This window comes from Passer montanus, unplaced genomic scaffold, assembly GCF_014805655.1.
Source record: "Passer montanus isolate IOZ18808 unplaced genomic scaffold, ASM1480565v1 scaffold85, whole genome shotgun sequence".
Taxonomy (NCBI): Eukaryota; Metazoa; Chordata; class Aves; order Passeriformes; family Passeridae; genus Passer; species Passer montanus.
The window spans coordinates 440924-464441 of record NW_024373812.1 but is presented as its reverse complement, the minus strand read 5'-3'; the positions used below and the strand labels follow the sequence as shown (position 1 = coordinate 464441).

Here is a 23518-nt window from a genome sequence, read left to right as displayed (position 1 = left end):
CTGTATGCTTTAAGCTGCATTCTTGTTCAAACAGATAGTTTGCACATGCCAAGAAAACAGTCCTTAAAAACACACATAGCTTATAAAGCTTTTCCTTTTTATGCTTCTCTTATGATTGGCCAGAAAATCAGCTGTCAGTAACAGCTATCGTAGTGCTTGCATTTGAATATTGTGTTTTGATATGTCATTGATTGTAAGGCTCTATGAGGATAGCCTGTTAAATATAATTTTTTTTTTCTAGAATTTGATTTTTCTGCAAAATGAAAAGACAATTCTATTTGTTCTGTCAAGGTAGAGTTTGATGACATAGAGAGGCTGTATTATCATGGTTTTTTTCCATGTTTTCTGATATGAAAATATTGACTATGTTTTCTTTATTCTTATACATCTGTAAGTTGTAAATTGCTCTGTAGTAATTTTACCTGTCATTTCTCTTGGATGTGCTGCTTTATTTTGTACTGTACATTCTGACTAAATTTATTTCATTCTTTAAAAATGTGTCTGATTAAAGATAAATATTACTGTCATAAACATGATGCTTTAGCTCCTTTTTTTTCTCCTAGGGGAAAAAAATGTAACCAGTACAACTGGTTTCACAAATGAAACAATTCAGAGTGGGCTTATTCCTGAGTCTGGGCCTTGCACACAACATTGGAATCCACAGAAAATCCTTCCACCTTGCATTTATTGTAAAAAGCCTATTGCCTTTAATCTCAATGCACAAAACTGCCCCAGTGTTGTGAGGAGCTCACTTAGTTTTGTGTCATATAGTATGTAATTTGTTAAACTGAAGTTGGCTTTTCAGTGATGTGACAGGTATGTAAAAATGTTTACCAGTGCTCTTTGTGAACTTGATTTTCAGTTCTTTCCTTTTTGAGGAAATTTGTTTTAGGAAAAAGTGCATCACATAAACTCACTGCTTCTACTTTCTTTTTTCTGTCCCATTCTTCCTCTTCCAGACCAGGATGAGAGAGCAGCAGAGCTTAGCAGGGAGCAGAATGAGAAGACCATTCGCAGCACGCAGACGGCTCTCCGCAATTTCCGAGAATTCCTCATTTCCAAGTACCCCTCTGAGACCCGTGAGATCTATGTCATCCCCTGCAAGGAGCTTGATGCCTATCTTGCCTCCTTCTTTGTGGACGCCAGACAAAAGGATGGGTCTGAATATGAGCCAAACAGTCTCGCCAACTATCAGTGTGGACTGGAGCGGTACCTCAAAGAGCACAGGTATGGATACAGTATTACAAGGGATAAGGAGTTCAAGAGGTCCCAGGAAGCTCTAAAGCAAAAGCAGATAGAGCTGAGGTGTAAAGGCAAAGGAAACAAGCCACACAAATCCATGAAGCTCACCTTTGCTGATGAGCTTATCCTGCGCAAAAGAGGCTTATTGAGCAGATACAATCCTGAAGGGCTTCTGAACCTAGTGTGGCTGAACAACACTAAGGCATTTGGACACTGCACGGGTTTCCATGGGTCCACCCTCAAGTGGGGGGACATCCGGCTGCGGGTGACAGAGACTGGGTTGGAGTACCTGGAGTGGATGGGGCCAGACAACGGGGATGTGAGTACCAAGAGCAAGAGAGGCGGGACGGACTCGCGGGTGTACGCCACCCAGCACGCCCCGCAGACCTGCCCCGTGCAGGACTACAAGGAGTACGCCCAGCGGCGCCCTCCGGCCATGCGCTACGAGGATGCGCCGTTTTACCTGTCCATCAAACCCGTTGTCAACTTGGCTGCACTTCACTGGTACAATTGCCAAGCTCTGGGGAAAAACAAGCTTGCCAAGATGGTGAAGACAATGTGTGAGAAAGGGAACATCCCTGGCCGCAAGACCAACTTCAGCGTCTACCAGAGCTGCAGCACCCTCTCTGAAGCTCAGAGCAACCAGCTGGTGCTGATCTGCAATAACTTGAGCCAACAGGCTGCCCAGTCCATGGCAAGCCACTCTAATACTGGCAACTTCATAGTGTCAGCATCCTATGACTCGTCATCTGACACGGCTTGAAAGACCACTGAACATGTTTTTCTTTTCCTTTCTGTTTCAAGCATTGAATTTGTGCTCAATAATACACATCAGCTGTGATTGTACACTATTCCCCCTCTCAGCCCTCTCTCCAGTGTTAATTCACTTTATAAGAATATATAAACATATAATATATTTTTCTTTCTACAAATAAGTCAACAGAAATAGTTTAGTATTACTAACAGTATTTATAGTGTTAATGCAAAAATGAAAGGTACTTATGGGTTATAATACAAATGCAGATTTTAAAAGGATAGAAATGGTTCTCAGGCAACACAAGATAGACTGAAAATACCATTTTTAACATGCACACATTAATAAGTCCCCAGGGAGGCTTACGTAGCAATTCTGTTCTAAAGCATTTTTTCAACTTAGTATTGTAACATGACCTCCCACAATGGAGGAGACAAACTTAACATTGGCTGCTGCTTTTTACCTGCCAGCTTATTCTTGATCAACAAGACCAAGAAATAAGAAATACACCAATGTAAGTTCACAAAACTATTTACAGCATATTTTGTCTGTTTTTATTATATTTCCTGAGGCTCATTTACACTACAAAAATCCTGAAGTCAGCTAAATGCCATTTTTAACTTTTAGGTATGTTGATTTTCTGGGATCAAAATGTTGCTGGTGTTTAGGTTAAAATGTATTGTTTTCAAAAATATGCAAAGGTATAATGGAAAAACCATTGTCATACATAATTTTACCTCTTTAAGCATAGGTTGTTAGTATTTTATTGGTGTGTGTATGTGATGTAAAATCTATTGACATAGAGCACTCTTTCAGTATTCTGGGAAAACGAACAGTACAGAAAAATCTGCAATCTTACCCCAGCTGTACAGAACAATGGCATCAACTACGTCTCAAGCCATCCTTTGAAATACACAGAACAATAGAGAGTGTAATGATATTTCTACAGAAATTTTTAAAAGAAATTCTACAGAGAGGTAAAAAGCTGGATAGTTTTAAGTGCTGGAATACAAATTTAACTTAGCTACACATCATTTGTTTCCATTGCAGATGATGAAAAATGTGCACATGAATCCATAGCCTTGATAAAGCAAGTTCTACTGGTCTACTTTGTAATGTACTTGTTCTACTACAAGTATGGGAGAAACACTAACAAATTCACTATTTCAGTGAACAGTTATAATTCTTGACACTTAAAATTAGGAACAGTACTTTTCAAGTAAATCAACTTAGTTTAAGTTCCACAAGGATGTGCTAGGGCTGGGGTGAGGCTTTAGAAAAGTCTGCTGGGGTAATCGAGTGCCTGCTGAAGTCAGTGAAAGAGACAACCTTGGCTGATTTCCTCCAGGTATTGGACCAAATGGCCTTTGGAGAGGCTTTCTTGTTTTGCAGTTTTTAATTGTTATGTATCTTTGTGCTTGTTTGTCTGTATTTCTTCACATTCCTGAATATCCTTCAAATTCTTTAGATCTGCAACTGTGCAATGACTTTAATCATCACTTATTCCAAAGAAGAGGTGGAAGAAAGGTAGCAAATACAAACAGAAGTAACCCACCTAGCACCTATAACCTTTTTTTTCTGTGTTCCTAGAATGAAATGTTCCTGTGTGAGAGGGAGATGGCAGAGTGTCTGCACCTCACTTAAGCCTTACTGAAGGTATGTTTTGGGGATGAAACAGGTAGCAGATGTGGCACTGAAAAGTCTAAGGGCAGAGATTTCCACTATAATAAATATCTGTCCTCCCAGGAAGCTTGATGCAGGTGACACAACCTGGCTGTGATCTCTTTTTTTCCCACATGTAGTGAGGCTGGTAAAAAGTCTGGTCTTCTGTGTCTGACACTCCATAGTAGTGTAGCCACCAGTTCTACAGTCTTCCATTTATGATCTGCTGTCTCTCAGGGTAGGCAGTGGATTGGTGGGCACAAGCAGTTGTTCATATTGTAGAGCCTTCCTTTTGTAACTTGGCTTTGGGACTTGAGGCCAATTATGACTCTACTGAAGTGGTTGCAAAATTTGTCTGTGACTTTCTGACTTGTCAGTGAAGGAGACAGAAGCCCAGAGAGATTTCAGGTGAAGCCAGAAAGACAGCTGCCCAGCTTTCAGATGAGGCCAGACATCTGATTGCTATTTGTACTGCCTTGCCTTTTCACAGCAGTGCTTTTAATGTGATATTGTGAAAAAGCAAGACCAGTGTTGCTCTGGGATTTCTTTACTGTTGTCCACTGAGGACTCACGCAGCAGTGCTTAGTATGTGCTGGAGTGTGAGCATTCTGTGCCAAGGATCTCTCTCAAACTGCCAGGTGAGAGCTCAGCCATGGAGCTGACCTCTAGGGAAGTCTGGTTTCTCTTTCTCCCCACTGGTACTCATGTAACACTTCCCAGTGACAGCTATTGCAGTATCTGACATAGTTCCCTAGATTTTCTTTCCTGTTCTGCAGTGAGGGGTTGGGTATCAGCTGACCTTTGTGGGGCAGCAGATCTCTGTTTCCCACCTCTCCTCCGCTGCCCAGCACACCCTTTGCTCTGAGGAGGCTGGTCCCTGGCTGTACATGTGCTGTGCTGCAAGCAGCACTTTGAAGTGTTGCTTCACATCAGTGCTGTAATTCAGCCTTAACACAGATCTCAGAAGAAAGAAGACTGGCACTCCTGGGTTTTGAGCTGAGAGGTCAAAAGAAGCATTTCCCATTACTTTTTTCTGATTCTGCATGCTGCCTAAATTGTTGATTACCACAGTATTAGGATGGTTTGTGCTGATGTCCAGCAGCAGTAAGGCAGCATCTCTGGTACCCTTCACTTAATGGGGCACATGAGCAACCTTTGCTTGCCAGGTTAGGGAACAAGCATTGAAATGTGTGTGCTTATTGTGATAGCCTCAATATTATCACGAGGGAGGCCAGGGCCCAACTGGAATTAAATCTGGCCAAGGACATCAAGGACAACAAGAATGATGTCTGCAAATACATCAACAACAGAAGGAAAAGGAAGGATAATATGGGCCTGTTACTAAATGAAGGAGGGACCCTGGAAACAGAGGATGTAGAGAAGGTGAAATTACTGAACACTGCCTTTACAATGGTCTTCACTAGCAGCACCAGCCCTCAGGGATCTCTGACCCAGGAGACCAGGATAAAGGAATGTTGGAAGGGAGACTTTCCCTTGGTCAAGGGGGGAAAGGTGTTGGAGAACACCTAGACTTCCACAAGTCCATGGACCCTGATGGGATGCATCCACAAGTGCTTAGAGACTTGGTGGACACCATAGCTGAGGCTGCTCATGATCACCTTTGAAAGGTCCTGGAGAGGTGCCTGTGGATCAAAGAAAGCAAATGTTACCCCAGTGTTCAAAAGGAAAAAAATGGAGCCCAGGAAATTACTGTCCAATAAGCTACACCCCAATCCCTGGAAAGGTGAGGAAGTGCCTCATTCTGGAGGGCACTTCGGTCCATAGGAGAAGATGATCAGGATAGTCAACATGGATACACTAAAAGTAAATCATGTTTGACCAACCTGATTTGCCTTTTACAATTAAACAGCTATGTGGAAGGATGAGAGGAGAACAGCAATCTTGTCTACCTCAACTTCAGTGAGGCTTTCAACACCGTCTCTCATAGGCAAACTCAGGAAGAGTAGACACAGTAGGACAGGGAGGTGGATTGAGAACTGGCTGAACAGCAGATCTCAGGGTCACAATCAGTGGCACAGGTTCTAGTTGGAGGCCTGTCACTGGTGGTGTTTCCCACCAATAGTGGACCCAGTCTTGTTTAATTTTTCCATCAATGACTTGGGTGAAGGGGCAGAGGCCTGCTCAGCAATTTCCTGGCAGCACAAAGCTGTGAGGAGTGGCCAATAGCCCAGAGGGCTGAGCAGCCCTTCAGAAGGACCTCAGCAGCCTGGAGCGATGGGCACAGAGGAACCTTCTGAAATTCAGCAAAGGCAAGTGCAGGGTCCTGCAGCTGGGGAGGAACAACCCCAGGCACCAGCACAGCCTGGGGGTGACCTGCTGGGAAGCAGCTCTGCAGAGAGGGAGCTGGTGGGTCCTGTGGACAACAAGCTCTCCATGAGCCAGCAGTGTGTCCTGGTGGCCAAGAAGGCCATTGACATCCTGGGGTGCACTATGAAGAGCATTGTCAGCAGTTTGAGGCAGGTGACCCCACCCCTCTACTCAGCCCTGGTACAGCCTCACCTGGAATGCTGTGTCCAGTTCTGGGCTCCTCAGTACAAAAGAGACATGGAGCTCTGGAGCAGGTCCAGTAGAGGGCAACAAAGATGATTAAGGGAATGGAGCATCTCTCTAATCAAGCACAGGAACAGATTGCCCAGGAAGACTCACCCTCACTGGAGATATGCAAGAATTACATAGAAACAATCCTGTGCTGCGTGCTTTAGGATGACCCTGCTTGAACATGGGGCTTGAAACAGATGACACACTGTGGCTCCTTCCAAACTTACCCATACTCTGATTCTGTGTATATAGGAATAGTTTTGTTCTGCTTTGTGATATCTGTAGTAGCTCCAGCAGTAATGATGGCAGACTGACTTGGTAAGTTCTGATGGGGCAGCCCCACTCAGACTATTTGTTGAAGAAGTTAAACACATATGGACAGAATATGATACCCAAGTAACATAGTACAAAAATAAACTTAATTGTTTTGAAGGGTATTTAATACAACCTATTATTCAGTCTTTATTTGGGGACAGTTAAAGGAATTGAGTGGCCACAGTTTGTCTAACATTTGTATTAAGGCTGTGAAAGGTTATTAATTGTCTAGGAGGGAGACTTTGTGTTTAAGCTGCTCTCCTGGTTTTGTCTAATACTCGTAGGAGAGTACATATCCTAATCTCTTTAATTTTGATGAGAGAGGACAACCAGTTATTTGCAGATTTGACTGAGGGTATCACACCTGCTTTGGCAGCAGGGTGCGAGCTCACAATGATGGTGTGCACCTTTCCTGGTGCTAAGATACAGCAGCGTGTGTTGGGGTGCATTAGTTTAAGTTGGTTTATTCCTGTACCCCCCATTCCTGCTTATGGTTCTGCCCCGGGCTCTCTCTCTCTCCCTCTTCTGAATTGTCCCGTCAGCTACACTTTATCTTTCCTAAATTCCTCCCTAACTGCCTGTCTGTTTCCGGGACATTGAATGATTGGTAGCGTGGCCATGGGCTAGTGCTGCCAAGACTTACCATCCTATCCCTCTGCCTACATGAAGAACTGTGGTCTCCAGCCTTGTCTCTTGTTACTGAACACCTTTTACCATGAACTCAAGGACAGCTGGCAAAACACTCTCCTGCTCCTGTCCAGCACAGGCTGTGTTATGGTTGTTGGGTGCAGTGGCTACAGTGAGGCACTGCAGGTGGGTGGCTGCACTTCAGACTACATCATACTCCGATGTAAAAGCTGAGCTTTTGCCCCATAGTGAGGCTGTGATTTCCTTAAGATGAGGATAGCTGGCTCTAAAATGGGGCTTGCTTTTCTCCTTTCTTTTTCCTTCCTTTTTTTCCTGCCACTCACATTTCTTCAACTTGGTGTTAGACCTTGTCACTGAGAGATTTCAATGCAGCTCCCCAGCAGAAAATACAGCAAAAAAAAAGTGGGAAGTCAGATAATTTTCTGTAATTCTGTACTGAGCTGAATCTGCTGAAAAATTGAGGTGCAGACCCCGTTGGAGAGACAGAGAATGGTGTTCATCTACCAGCATCACAGAGTCATTAACCTGGCTCAGCTTCTGCATCTCATTAGAAACCCATCAAAAGGATAATGCAGATTCAGACCCTTCGGGTCATTTGTAGATGTATTAGATGCCTTCAGAATTATCTACTGGCTTTTGGGAGATTTGCTCAGTGCTATCAAGAGCAAAATTTGGCCTTGAACTTAAGATAAGAGGCTGAGTGCCAAAGCACAGGCCTACACAGTGCAAAGGGGTCTGCACTAATGTTAGTGCTGACTTTCCCACGTGGCCTTCTTAGGACACCACAATAAGCGTCTAACATGGGGATTATATGTGGATGTCACTGGACTGATCTGGATGCAACTGTGCACAATACATGCATTTGGATCTGTTCACATGATTGCACATGTAGATGGGCAGAGCTGTGGACACTTTGGATGGTGTCAGCTCTGATTTTTTAGTCATCCATGCATGTATTTATGATGTTGTGGTTTTGCACAATGTTATGTCTTCATGCAGTTAGTTGAAACTGAAGTCTGTGATGCCTGGGTGTCACAAACTGCCTGTTTTATTTTCAAAAATGTATTTATGCAACAAAATATGTTTTTAAGTGCAGGAGAATGAAATACTATCATGAGCTACATTGTAAACTAAATTCCAAGGGATATCTAAAATAACAGCACATACCTTGTTCACTTGCATAATGCAATAATTCTATGATAGCAGCATCGGGGCTACTGACATAGAGTATAATCTAACAATAGAATCTGTGTCCCTGCACATTCTCCTTTATGAAGAGTATCAACATTTTCAAGCTCTTTTTAGAAGTTGCTATGGACTGATACTCAGTCTCTACAACATTGTTACCCTCTTAGAAAGCTCTGTAGAGAATGACAGTCAAGCAATGTTGTACTGTTGTGTGTTTGTGTCTTAGATGTTTGTGACCAAATCTTGTTCTGCTGTTTGCGCAAGTGATGTGGGGTGGTAAGATGGGGATCAGAAAGAGCAGGTGCTGTGTCACTCTAGAGACCAGGCTGCCCTAAGGACTGAGACAGCCTTAAAGGAAACTGAGATTCCTGTTGCACTAGGTTTCTTCCTGTTCAGCTCATATGTTACCCTTTCTTGTCATCATGTCTGTGTACATCCCATAAGTGAATTGACTGACCTGACTAGCACATGTAGTGCATGAGCTGATCATTCCATCTGACAGCTGCAAATTACTGTGATTGACTGATCTTCCCCAACCCCAACAGCTCCACTCCTCTCACAATTCCTGATCTTCAAATATTCCTCCTTCCTGGTGTCTGCACCATGGGGCAGGGGGACCACTTTGTGCAGGGCTGGTCTTGGCTGGGAGCCCTGCCCATCAAGTGACCTTGTACTTTGGGGATAATGTGCTCAGGGCAGACCACCTCGCATGGGATATGTGGGGTTATGGGATACTGTGTGTGAGCACTCTGGAGGCTCACATCTCACATGCTGGAAGCACTCTCCTTCCCTCTTCTGTTTTTTGTGAGAGGCTTTCAAGTCATGAAATGAGATTAAATTTACGCCTGTGTGGAGGACCAGGCCCAAGTCTGTGTGCTGTGTAGCCCTCCACTGACATTATGGACTTGGAAATATGACTGAGATGACTGGTCCTCAACAGTATGCAACTTTTGGACTCCCTCTATCATGGAGAGGAGTTCAGCTCAAGGTATGAACAACAGGCATTGAGACCCATCCAGCTCCCTGAACTTCCAGAAGCAGCATGAAAAAAGGAGAACTTACAGGATGCAGAATTGTCATTTTATTTGCCTGAAATGAACCAGTTCATCCCTCTGGGTTAGTGTAGAGAAGGACTTCTCACTATGAAACATGCCGGGAAATGGGTTTGCTCTTTTTAATGAAGGTTCTTTGCTAAACCATGGAGAGATGGCTTCTCTGCTGTCCTTGTTCTTAAGGTGCAGGATGTATTTTCTCTTATTTCTCTGCTTTCCTGTGTGTGCTGAATCTACACTCAGTGCTGAGGGACAGTGGAGAGAGGAGACCATCCATTGTAAAGTATGGCTAAATTCCTAGCCAGAAGCTCAGTACTACGCTTTCTGTTGATGGTCCCCATGCTCTGAGCCGTGTCTTGGTGGTTGTGGACCATAATAGCTGGTGTCTTCCAGCTGTCTGTATGCTCTGTGCAGAGCCAACATGAAGGTTGCAGCACGATTCTCCAAAAACAGAGAGCCCAAGGGCAGCTTTTCAAGGACACCCCTATCAGCTGAGCATCTGCAAGCCAAGAAGAGAGAAAGCCGTCAGCACAATTAAATGATGATACTTTCCAAAGGACAACATGTGAAAAACACATGAGCTGTGCTTGATCTCTTCAAGGGTTTTGGAAAGCTAAGGGCCCCCAGGGACATCAGTGCTTCACATCTTTCACAGGAGCACAAATACAGCCGGTGAAGGAGTGGCCCTTCTGAGAACACGTCTGCATTCTCTGAGCCCCCGGTGAGTTGCATGGTTGCACTGCTTCCAGCTGCACTCCTGCAAACCAGTTCCCAGCCTGTTCCTCCACACTGCACTGTGGCTGTCACCCTGCAAAGCCCTGTTGCCATTGTTCTACAGCACCTTGACTCTTCCTGGAAGCAGCAGAGAGGCATTTTCAGTGGCAAAATACTTCAAAGCTGTGAAGCCCCACAGCCCAGAGAGTTCTCTGAGTTTGTTGAAAACTTTGATACTATCCTCTCAAGTGGAACATATTTGAAGCAGTGATATCTAAAGCTTTAATTACTAAACTTACATGGGAAAATATGAGTTTGCCACAAAATTTTCTTGTTATATGAACTGATGGATCTCTGTCTCAAGAAATTAATTTATTTCCTCTGTTTTCTCTCTCAATTGGTTAATGGTAGTTGGCAATGCATAGAAAACTCCATTTATTTTATTATACAAATGCCACTAAATTAGTTGTCTGTGCATTAAATAATGGACTTAACTGTTTCAAAGGTACTAGGATGCTTTTGGCAAATCTTTTATTCTTGTGCGCAGCATTCATTAGACAGCACTTATCACTATCTGAAAAAAGAGAACCATTTCATATTTCAATCTGATCTTTTGTAATTAAAAAAGGTTTCTTTCACTTAAGATACTGGTAAGGTAGATGCTATCTTTGAAATTCAGTGGGATAGTTTCAGTTGGAATGAAAAGAGGTGTTAAGCTCTTCTAAACAAAGCTGTAGGAATCCATTAGTGAGTTATTTTTGGTTACTACTGTTTGATACAGTGTGTAAACGTCAAGAAAATAACAGTCAAGTGAAGGAAAAAAATCAAGAAAATGCAAAATGTTTAGGAAAATATAGAAGACTAAATGCTTTAAAATAATTAATTTAACAGGTACTATCTTTGCCACTTCAGCTGCTTTTCTTTTTCTTTTAATTTTTTTTTCTTCTGAACAAATAAAACTCTGACATTCCTCATACCTAGAATTTTATTTGCTTTCTGAAAGTTGTAATCTTGCTGAGACTGCTCTTGTTACCATTATAGCATGTTCTCAGATGGCCTAGATCGTGTAGCTTTATGGTCTGTTTCACATTGCATTATTCCAATCCTGCTGGGATTCCTCTTTCTCTTCTACTATCATGCATTTAATAAACTTCCTATATGTAAATTTCCAGCCTGAAAACAAACCGATGCAGGAGACATTGCCTCACTATCTTCAGTGGTGGATGCAGAAGGCAGGGATCAAGACTAAATGGCTTCAAATTGATTTTGGTAACTTTTGTTTATGGAGACTAATATCCTAGTGTCTCTAAGGCTAAAGGTGCACTGAACAATGATTGCAGTGTCAGTTGCTTTGTGGAGACCTTTGTTTTCTGCCTGGTGCCTGTCATTCAGATCTTGGAAGATATGTCTTCTTCAGGAACTTTCTCTGTGAGCAGCTTGAAAGACTGGGTTCCTCTGCGCAAGGCTGGGGGCATGGATGCGAAATGCAGGTGCAGAAGTATCCAAGGCTTTCAGAGATGTGCAGACAAAATGTGAAATGAAATGTCTTAATGAAATCTGAAAGCTGTCAGGGGAGGAAATGGTGTGAATCTGATTTTGCACCTATTTATGGCAGTACCTGCAAGTTGGGTGATGCTGCTGCCAGAGAGAATTTGGTGGCACTTCTGCAGAGTGCTGTGAGAAGTGTGTGCCCATGCCTCTGCTTCCACCAAGCTCGGGCTGTTCCTGCACTTGCCCCCCAAGCACATGACTAGTCCCACTGGAAATGAGCCTGAGGTGTGCAGGAGGCAACATCACTTGGCCATAGATGCATTGTCATGTTTGTTTTTGTCCATGTGGCCCATCCATCTCAGGATTCATCTCGAGATCTGTCTGGGCAGAAAAACTACTCAATACTGGAAGAAAAAGAAGAGGCAGAATATCCAAGTGTAATGAAGAGCAGTGGAAAGGCAGTGAAAAAGCCTGGAAACACAATGGAAGTTTTTGTCCTTTATTCTAAAGAAGGCAAGCGTAATCCTTATCCCTTAATAGCCTACTTTGATTTACACCAGAATTAGAAAATGTTTTCCATTTGTTTCAATTATCTGCAGGCATTAACTCTGCCTTTGAAAAGCATTTTTGCTATGACAACCCTTGGTCTCATGGTGAGCAGTGCTAGGAGAAACAGCTAACAAGGATTTTGTCTTTCCCTGCATGCAATGTTTAATCTTTTTAATCTTTTAATGTGAATGTATTTTTTGCCATTTTGTAAATTGACAAGATTAGCACAGTTTCTTCCAAAACAGCAGTTGACAAACATATTTTGCTTAAGTATAACTAAATTTCCACCTAACTGTGAATTCTCTGTAGTAACCAATTCATTCTTAGAGTTAAACCTCTAAAAGGTTAACACTCACTGACTTTAACAACTTTTTTTTAAGAACAGTTTGTAAAACTGGTTGTAGGTTTAAAAAAAAAATTGTTTATTAAAAATATTACACTGTCTTGCATAATAATAATAACAACAGTAATTCTATGCATTGTGTGATTCAGTGATGTTGCTCTTGAAATTTTGCATGTCCTCTAGATGTTCTGACATTTGTATGTATACGTGGTACTTGTAAAAATCCTAACCATTGCTGCTATTATCACCACCATTTTAGGTAACTGAAAATTGTACTATGAAGCTGTGCCAGTTAGCAGGATTTTTGTGTGTCATACAAGAACTGCATTCTGCTGATCATTTCTTGGTTTATGCCAGTATTTAGTGCCTTTTGTAGAAGGAATCAATATGTTGTGGTAGATGGGATGTGCCAAATTTCTAATATCTTGTTTGCACAGATTATCACTTACCAGCTTGAAGCTTAAAAAAGGAAGTAAAAGGAAAAAAAAAATATTTAACTCTCCATCTTTCTTTCAAATGTCTTCTCATTGATTTTAATTTGGAAAACCTTTAATAGAGCTGAAAGGAAGCAATCTTCTCCTGCCACACCTCCTGCAGCAGCAGTCTACCAACTGTGAGGGGCATGAGGGAATGTGTAGCAGCAAAATGTTCCCATTGGTAATGGATCTACTGAATAGCCAGGCCTGCTGAAGTAATTTTGGAGCATGGTAAAACACCATTTAATTAAAGCAGTCCTCTGATTACCATAAGAAACCGTTGGCTCACAAAGCAGTTGTGAGTCTTATAAACAAGTGTCAGCCTGGTCAAGTGGTGGATTCCAGTCTCTGCTCTGCCTCTATGGAAGCCACACATTGCTGCCAAATGAGACTTGGATGAAAGTCAAGCCCAAGATTTTTGATCTCTTTCTTTCCAACTGCGCCCATGGCAGACAAGTCCTGTTTATCAAAATTCTGACATTGAGTTTCTCTTCTACCCTCTGCCTAAAATCTGGCAATATTGCAAATGCACACAAACATATGCATTTGTTTTTATCTTTGTGAGATTCTGACAGGCTGAAATTGTATCATACTGTACTCATACAACAAACAGGCAAGAGGGAAATGTGAGATACCTCTGGTGGATTTCCCAGTCACCAGGCATGGTTCACTGTACCTAGGCTGGTCTTTAAGATAATATTTTCTACGGAAAAAAGAAGAGACTGGCCACCAGTTTTTCATCTCTGTTGAGACATGAAAGCTGTCTTGAAAAGACTTTTCAAATCAAAATAACAAGTTATGAGAAAAACTGCATGACTGGGGAAAATAAGAGTACTGTCTTGGTTTGGAAATACAGGTGCCTGCTAAGGAAGGCAGGAGGCTCCCCTGAAATGGAGAATGTGAATACCCCACCCCCCCTCCAAATTGCTATCAATTTCAAATTAAGGGGCTCTCAGGCAACAAATATTGAAGCAGGAAATAACAGTTCTTTAATAGGGAGGAAAAGAAAAGGATAAAATAAAGAATGCAGTAAACAAAAACAACACTGACAGAGTCAGAACACAACCTGACACCCTGTTGGTCACGGTGTTGGTAGCAGTCCAATTGGAAATGTGGCTGCAGTTCTCCTGGAGTGTCAGGAGAACTGACACTCCAGGAATGGTTCTGTTGGAGCAGGGATCCTGTAGAAAAGGGTGTAGTCTTCCTCTCAAGATCAGTGAAGAAGAAGCAACTGCTGTTCCTATGGGAAATCCAGTGGAGAAAGCCATGCTGGTGTCCAGAAACACAAGATTATATCCAGGTAGGAATGCTTGGCTCCTCCCTCTGGGCCGAGCATCTCACAATGGGATGCTGTAGCTCTTATCAGTCATGCAGTGACATTCCATAGCAGATGTCCCCCTGGAGGGAGGAGTGGGTGTGGAAAAGATAAGGACAATTGCTCACTTAACAGAAGACAATTGCCATACAGATGGCAAATGGAATACATCTTACCATGCAGTCTGGGACAAGTACATTGGGTTCATCCTTAGAAGTATTGGTCTGAAGTCATCTCTGTCTGCAAGCAGAAAATTGACAGGCCTTGTGAAGTAAAACACTTTCAAAAGTTAACGTTTATGTCAGACTTTTCAATGTAGTTGTTCCTTTTAGTGATACCCGGGACATTTACAAAAGGCAATATTAAAGGAAGCATACAGAATACACTGAAAATCATCCTGTGTAGTAGGTTGCAAGCTGGTCCTCCAAAACCCGATGAATTGAAAACCCCAGCTGAAGATTAAAACCTTCCACAGGTGATATAATATTGTGAAGCCTTTTGCAGCACCTCAGTTTCTATCAGTTGCAGGGAATATAGGGCTCTCTTCAGAAATGTTAGGTCCTGTAATTTTCCTTTAAAAACTGGAAGCTTCGTCAGACTTGCTTTACCAGAGAGGAGCCAGATGGGACCAGTTACAGTGCAGTTGTCCATTGTTTTGGTTGTCTAGTAGCCATTTACACATGAAAATGTGCTTCCACTAATATGAGTGAAGAGTTTTCACTCCATAGAGTTCCTGCCTGTGTGGTCCTGATATTAAACATTCAAGGCATGGTCTTACATCTTATATTTCTTCTATTTATAAGTAGATCAGCGTCTCAGTGGTCTCACCATTGCACTAGTTGTCTAACCAACTTGTCTTTCTAACTTCTATATATTGGCCTAATTCACCAAAAAACCAGTCAGATTGTAATGCAGCAGCTGTTTTTTTCCCATCTTCTTATTTTCCATTGTGAAGCTAGGTATATCGGCATTATCCCCAGCTTAGATTTGAGTCAGAAAAGCCATCAACATCCTTTATTCCTAGTTTGCACACTGGAAATGCAATAAGGGTTCTATAGGTGCAGACCTGATCAGCCTACTGGCTGTAGCATGTCAGTCTCTAGTTGCATTTGTTTGCTTTTTGCCACAATTCATCAGTTTCAAGATGCAAATGAAATTATATTAATGGTGTGCTAGTTTAGATACCACCTTCCTATCACAGTGATTCCTTCAGTGTGCATACTGTCAGTCCTGTAATTATATTTTGTGTGATGTGCATTATATTGCAGGACCAGCTTTCCTTTTTCCTTTTCAATACAGCTTAGTCTATGCTGCTGAAAGGATGCAGGAAAGAATTATCTATCTAAACTCAAGTGGAATTTGGGACCTACCTTTTTTTAGACCCCCTTGCAAGCCCCAGCTGTAATCAGCTATTTAAGGCAGAGATTTTAGCGTGAGGAGTGCTATGTATCATCCACTCCAAATGCAGTTGCCTGTACACAGGGCACCTTCTTACACAGATCTCTTGCTCCTGCATTTGTGAGATTAAGTGGACAGAAATTTCAGGGAGAAGTAATACTTTGATCTATTTTAATGCATTAAGCTCTGCAAATTTAGAAATCTGGGGTGAAGATTACTGGCTCATTTTCTGAAAATGTGAGCAACATTGTCAACTAGTCCATTTTCAATTAACTGTTTGAGCCCATTGTCCTCAAATTACCCTATTTTTGTACTTGCACAGCACCAGGAGAAAGACAAGCAAAAAGGCTTTGTGGCTGTAAATGGAGAAGGATTTCATAACCTACTTTGAACCTCAGATCAAATGGTGTTTCCAGGGCTGGTAATTTTTTTACTCATCAGCTCATCAGCTGGATAAGTTTTGACCCATGTGAATGTCATATTGCCATGCCTGCAGCATATTTTTAAGAAGCAAACTTCATACATTCCTTTGCTGGTGAAGACCGATATGGTCAACAACATTGTCTGTCACTTGTGTCAGTTAAATTTTTTTTTGTTGTGATGTATTGTTCTTCTTCAAGACACTCCACTATTTTTTAATGGGGATAGACTAAACAAATGTGTGTTGTACTGTTGTCTGCCACAATGTCTTCTTGAAAAATGTTCTTTAAGTAGAGTACAGAAGTACCCTCAATAAGAAGAAGATAAAAAAATCAAGAGGGTTTTTTTAAGGTGGTATTTATTAGTTTTCTCTCTTGCTTAGTTGTCAGATAATTAGGCTTTTGAAAAAAATGGATTCTGTTTGTGCTAATTGGAGTATGACATTCACTGTCACTGGTCTGTAAATTCCAAAAATATTCAGATCTTTATTGCACTTCACCTCTATTTTTATTCTCTTATGATAATCTTTAAGAAGTCTGGTTCTGCTGCATTAGAGATTGGTTTCAGTGTCTGTACAATGTTTGCTACTACTGTAGTGTGACTTCGTTATTTTTGATTTTTAAAATTTGTATTGGTACAGCCTTAACTTACAGAAATAAAGACCATTTAAAATAAATCAAAATAGTCATTGATGTCTGTGGTAAGTGCATGCTTTATTCACAGTATTTTGTCTGTAATTAGGTGTAGCAACCTAGTCTTATGTATTTAATAAATTGTTTTCTGCAAAATTGACTCTTTTCTTTAATCAAATGAAAACAATTTATGTGACATTTCAAAGCATGTTGTATAAAAAAAAGCACAAGCTGTGTCTTACGTTTTTCACATATGAGTATCTGCATAGCTGGGGAGTTCTCATGTAGCTGTGCTGCATTTTGTCAGCTGACCAAGAAATAGATGCTGTGATACCCTCCTAACTTCTGGGGTTGTGTTTCAGGAAAACGTTTAAACAATTGCTTAAATAAGTCCTTCCCTGCTCAGGAATGTACTTAAAAGCAAGCTTGACTTGAACCATGTGTTCATTTAATCTCAATATAGTAGGACTGAAAGCCTACATTCTTAGAGCCATTTTGGAGAGCTTTTTGGAAGTAATTTTCCTGAGCTTCAATTCCAAGGCACAATTTGGCCTGAAATAGTTTATTTTGCATGCAGAATTTCAGCAGTAAGGTCCGCTTTCCACATTGTTTTGTTTTAAAGTTCATCTAGAATAAAGTATGAATCCAAGAATATGCATCTTTTAAGACAGGCTTGTCAGATGTGAAGTTTTCTGTTCAAGAGGTTTTAAAATTATAAGACCAGAAAACTGAAGCTAATAAAGCCCCTATATTGTGAAAGTGAAAGATCCCAATTGGAGAAGGTGGGAGTGTCTGGACTTCTGCCAAAGGAACATGAGAAAAAGGAAAAAGCCAAATCCCCCCAAAAAGTGGTATCTAGGGAGCAGCAGTGTGTGTTGTTTTTAGGACATCAATGCATGATAGTGCAGGATAGTAAGAGATAAGTGACATCATGGGTGAGTTATAGAGGAACTTGCTTTTCACCAGGTATTCTGGGAATGCATTTCCACCACCTGGCAAATTCTGCTAAAAAAAATAAAATCCCTTCTTGGTGCTTGGTGCTAGCAGCTGGACTGTGCTCACAAAATATGTAAAAAGTATCCTGTCAAAGATCCTGCTGTTTTTCCAGTGACAAGTGGAGGGAAGACCTTTGGATGAAGAGACAGGGAAGTGAGGCATGGACAGGTCATGGCCAGGTGCTACCAGGTGCTTTCACTATCTGTTACACATGCACAGTAAATGTGTTGGATTAAACTTTATAGCTTGGATTAAACTGGCTTCACAGAGGTATAAGTTAATGAGCTTCTGTTGGTCTGAAAGTCAGTGTGCAGTGCGTGGTTAATGGTTAAGGTGTTTAATGCAGATTCAGGTAAGCAAATTGGCAAAATTCTGGTAACTCAGCTTCTTTCACTTTGTCCTTTGTACACTGATTAACTTAGATTAATCTAAGAAGATTGAAGAAGAAGAAGAACTTGAAGAACTGCCATGCTCCCACAGCCAGCGCTGGATAACCAGCAGTGGTGTGCACATGCTGGGTGCAGTCTTGCATTATGAGGCCTTCAATATAGCAGGAGGAATTTGGCTCAGGCAATCCAGAGTGCTTCCCCAGGGTGGTCTCACAAAAGTGATAGAATCTTCTGAGCTCAGTTGTGGCTAAATATATCTGAACATTGTGTTCACAACATTGCTGAAGGGTATTGTGACTGCAATTAATGCAGAAGCTTCTGAGGGACACTATGACATGTTGCCTCCAGATAAACTTTGAAGGTGGCAAAGTGGGATCTGTAATTCTCTGGTGGTTTGATTTGGTGCAGTGTGCGCCAAAGTGAAATGGAAAAAGGCAGCTATTCCTGAAATGATCCATAACATTTCTTTATGGTATAGCCTGATGGCTTACTGTGTTACAACCTTCACCGCTGGTATCTTTCAAGACTAATTAGAAGGGAAAAAATAAATAAAAGGTGGCTAAGTAAGATGGCAATGTATAAGAAAATGTGGCTCTTCGTGCATGGACACTTTGTTCCAAGGTCCAAATTCATACAGAAAGAGAATGCACACACAAGACTGGCAGCACATGAGATGCTTATTGCTACTTCTCTAAAAAATGCGAAGGAAATGACACCTGGAGGAGCTTTAAGGCAAAACCCTGCATGTAGCATGATGTGAGTGGAGTTTCTCAGGGACAGGTATTTTGACCAGTGCAGTTTAACATTTTTATCAGTGTCAGCAGGATTGAGAGAACCCTCAGCAAGTTTGCTGACAACATTGAGCTGTGACGTGCAGTTGACACTCTGGAGGGAAGGGACACGTGAGAAGTGGGCTGATGCATGAAGTTAAACAAGGCCAAGTGCAAGGTGCTGCACCCGGACTGGGGCAATCCCAAAGACAAACACAGGCTAGGAAGAGAATGGATTTTGAGCAGCCCTGTGAGAAGGACTTGGGGGTGCTGGTGGGTGAGAAGCTGAACATGATCTGGCCATGGGCACTCACAGCCCAGAAAGCCAAACGTGTCCTGGGCCAAAGCAGCGTGGGCAGCAGAGGCAGGAGAGGATTCTACCTCTCTGCTCTGCTCTGCTCTGCTCTGCTCTGCTCTGCTCTGGTGAGACCCCACCTGGAACACTACACCCAGCTCTGGGGCCCCCAGCATAAGAAAGATGTGGACCTGATGGAGCAAGTCCAGAGAAGAGCCATGACAATGATTAGAGGGCTGAAGCACCTTTCTACAAGAACAGGCTGAGAAGGTTCAGAGAGGAGAAGGCTCTGGGGAGATTCATGGGTATCTTGCAGTACCTAAAGGGGTTCTAATAGAGAGGTGGAGAGGAACTTTTTCCAAGGGCATGGGGTGATAGGATAAGGGGAATGCCTTTAAACCAAAATAGGGTGGGTTTAGTTTAGATGTTAGGAAGAAATCCTTTGCTGTGAGGGTAGTGAGACACTGACACAAGTTGCACTTAGAAGCTGTGGATGTCCCATCTCTGGAAGTGTTCAAGGACAGGTTGGATGGGGCTTTGAGAAACCTGGTCTAGCGGAAGGTGCTCCTGTTCGTGGCAGACAGTTGGAACTAGATGATCTCCAAGGTCCCTTCCAACCCAAACATTTCTATGACTCTATGATTATTCATCTCAAAACTCCTAATGTACTAGCAATAACTTTCAGTCACACTCATCACCATGTCTCCTAGTTTTGCTTGTGGGGGCTGAGAAGGGGTGGAGCCTGTGGCCATGCAGGCATAGCTGGGCTGCTATGCTATACCATCCCCATCATCGCTGGGCTGTGGCTTCGGCAGGAGAAAAAGTGAACACACTGCAGAAGGAGCACAGTTTTGTTCCGTTTCTTCCTCAGGGAAGTTTCCAGCACCACCACGGCAGACTTTGTTGCTCTCCTGCCACTGCCTGTCCCTTCCTGTCCCTCAGGAAGAATGCAACTCCAAGCAGCAAGCACAGCTGAGCCCAGCAGAGCACCATGGCAACAGTGTGGGAAGAGCCATGGGGAATGAAAGTGAGCCTGAGCCTGAGCCTGAGCCCAGCTGAGCCAAGCCCAGTGGAGAAGACCTGAGTCAAGCTGATGCTATTACACACAGCTGAGTCCAGCAGTCGAAATCACATGATACAACAGACTATTCCAGCTTTTGGGAGGTTTGTCCATAATTTTTTTTCACTGTCTTCTGCTTGGGGACTGAGAATGCCACCTGGGGAGAGCATCTGCCATCTTGTCTTCGTCTCAGCAGCCAAACACGCTGAGTTGAGGTGCTGAACACCTCTTGTCTGTAAAGGACCTTCTCTTTGGCATACTTTTGTTATTAGTATTGCGTTGTTTTTCTGTGTTTCTTATTTCATTGCTGTTTGTTTTCAGTAAATTGTTATCTCAACCATTGTTATTGCAACATTTGTCCCTCTCTCACTGGAACAGGAGTGGGGGGAACAGGAACACCTTATCTGGAGTTTAATTCCAAGCTATTTTTAAACCACCACACCATGCAAAAACGTGCACACCATGCAAACACCATGCAAAAATGACTGGAGAAAAAATGTGCTTTAAATGGGTACCTAGGGAAAAGCATTGAGCGCTGAGGAGAAAGATGCCACTAGCCATAGGATGGAACCATTAACTCTGTCATATAAGATGATGCCATTCATCTGTTTTTGGAAGGAGATTTCTGTATATCTGGACCTTGGTGAAGGACACTCAGAAATGTCCCTGAAGGCTCAGGGTGGCCAGAAGTTCTTGTGTGCAAAGGGTCATATGAAGAAATGATTGAGTAGAAAAACATTGCCCGTGCTACAAAGGCTGTACCCTCCTCTGCAATGCCATCTGCTGTGGGGGTCATCTCTCCACAGCATCTGTGTTGTTCAGTCTCATGTGTCTGGAGCCCCTCCTGGAGACAGGTCTGTTTACACAGTTTAAAAAGTGGTTATGAAACTCTTCAGCAGACCAGAAATTGGTCAGACCACATTGGTTCTGCATCAGGCCCCTGATGCTTGCAGGCCAGCAGGAAGTGTGTCCTGGCTCACCCAATGAGAGCTGGGTGGCCTCTAAACAGCATCTACATTCCTTGTCCTTTCTGGACAACACTGGGATCTGGCAGGAGCCTGTGGTGTGTGTCAGTGTCACACACCAGATTCCTGGCTAGCACAAAAATTAGTAAGAGACAGTTGAACATGAGCAGAATCTGTGGATTTTAGGAACTTCCAGATACTGCAGATATCTTTATCTTCTTTATCTACAGTAGTTGTGGGGGAAGATTAGTATTTTTGCCTCCATAGAGGGAGAATGAATATAGACACTGGTTTTTCTGATGTAGTGCCACTGAGAAGGTGACTGCTGATTTGCATTATGATCAGCAATGGGCTCTGCAAGAGGAACTGCCTATGCTCTAGAAGAAGCATGCAGAAATGGAAAGAGACTTCAGAGCTGAGATCTAACTAGTTTTGATGGCACCTTATTAGCTTATCTGACAACTCTCCTCTCCTTCCCTCACCAAACACATGCACGGTGCAACTCCTGGCATCAGCATGGAGCAGATCATTAGGCGTCCAGACATTTACCATGTGCGTTTCAACTTAAATGGTCTGGCATGGAGCACTCACCAGCCATCAGATAATAGCACAGTTGTTTGCATAGATGTAGGATGTGTGCATGTTTTGGCAAGAAAATATAACTGTTTTCTTCCTGTATCATCTCAGTGACAGACGTTTGGCAAGAGGGCTTGTGCCTGCACAGATGGCAGTGTTGTGTGATTTTTCAGGGTTTCTGCTATGAGTATGGCATCAGCTGAACCAAAAACAGAAATAAATTTTCCAAAGGAACCTGCCTTACTGAAGGTAAGGAAGCTCAGGTGTTGTGTGTTCACATAACTGGCCTGCATCCCCTGAAGTATGGTTAGAAAATAAACCCTCCAGGAAGATCCAGGAAGAGGGAGACAAAAGCATTTTAGGGATAAGGGAGCCGGACTCAGATTTAGGTCAAGGTCTCCTTTATCAGTTTCTCATATTCCTACAGTGGCACTGAGTTTGCACAGGCAGCCTGTCAGTTGCACACATAAAAATTCAGTCTTGTGGGACTTGATCTAGAATCACTTAGTGCTGATATGTTTATAACACGGAACCAGTGATTGCATGGCTCTTCTGGCTATAGGGACATGTGTTCCTGGCTGCTTAATGCTTTTCCAAATTCTGTCTGGTAGGTCCCGGTAAGTATTCCTCTGTACACTCAGTAAGGGTCTAGTTTTGCTAGTATGTCCTGGTGATGCCCCAACAGTACTCCAACTACTCCATGATGTATTCAGATATAATTTCAAATGCTTGGAGCATCATCTGGCTCCTGAGAGGCAATGCTGGGCAAAGAGCTTTGTGGTTTGGTATGCAGCCACTGAAATCAGTGATGGAGGCAGGATGGGAATACCCTTATCTTTAAACAGAGCCCATGAGCTGGTGTTGTATTGAACCAAGATCCCAGTCTTTTCAGGACTCTTCCACACTGTCCAAGAATGAAAGTGATAAACTGTTTTCTTTGGGACCAGAAAAAATGCAATTTATGCCAATAAAAAACACAAAACCAACCAACCAACCAGAAAGCCCCCAAAACCCCATAAGCAAGGATGCTGTATTTCCTGGAGGAGTTGAAAGCAGGATAATTCTTATTCCAGCCTTCTGGTGATAGAACACCCTTACAGATGGTAGCTGATACAAGCTTGCCATCACAAACTGTATTTTTATTTCAGTTTTATTTTGTTAGGCTAAGACTCCTTTTCTGCAAGCATTAGAGCTGCATGCTGATTGCAGCAGCCATCACTTTCTGAGCTCGCTACACATCCAAGCCCTAGAGCAATTCATGCTATTTTTTGTTGTTTATGAGGACAAGGTTGTTACGAATGGAGAGGGGAGTTTTAAACCAGTTTCTTTCTGTCTTTTCCAGCCCTTTGGCTTTAGACAGTGCATTTACTGAGGTGGCCAGCACCCCAAAGACCACTCTCATTGCAAATTCTTAATAATGGTTGATTAAGTCTATTACTAAACGAACCATTTATTTGCTAGACACAAATTTAAATGACACAAGACTTTAACAGATGATTTACTACACGGGATAAGCAAAGAAAGAGTACTAGCAGAAAGACAATACAGCACGAGAGTGAGGCCCCTGTCTTACAGCTACTGAAGGAATAGTATAGATTAGGATTCAATGCATCTTACCATTCAGTTTCTGGTGGGGCATACACAGGACCCTTCCTCTCAGCTTCTGGAAAAGTATCCATGGAGATGCCTCCAAACATCATGGGGGAAGC

The 23518-nt window shown here is 42.5% G+C and overlaps 1 protein-coding gene and 1 long non-coding RNA gene across 5 annotated transcripts in view; one reads left to right on the top strand and one right to left on the bottom strand.

Moving 5' to 3' along the window:
- KIAA1958 (KIAA1958 ortholog) overlaps nucleotides 1–7113 on the top strand; it is a 73346-nt gene extending 66233 nt beyond the window's left edge. For 3 of the 4 annotated variants that reach the window (XM_039733229.1, XM_039733228.1, XM_039733227.1), the window contains one exon: nucleotides 960–3765. In XM_039733229.1, the coding sequence (XP_039589163.1) occupies nucleotides 960–2005 (1046 nt within the window). In that variant the 3' untranslated portion in view covers nucleotides 2006–3765. Of the gene's footprint in view, nucleotides 1–959 lie in introns of all 4 variants that reach the window. The other variant, XR_005630307.1, reaches the window with a different exon arrangement.
- Nucleotides 7114–11067: 3954 nt separating this feature from the next.
- On the bottom strand, nucleotides 11068–19292 carry LOC120513636. The gene is made up of 2 exons (XR_005630312.1): nucleotides 14485–19292; nucleotides 11068–14391 (listed from the first exon to the last, which is right to left on the bottom strand). It is a non-coding gene; the product is annotated as an uncharacterized LOC120513636 (long non-coding RNA).
- Between the last annotated feature and the right edge of the window lie 4226 nt (nucleotides 19293–23518).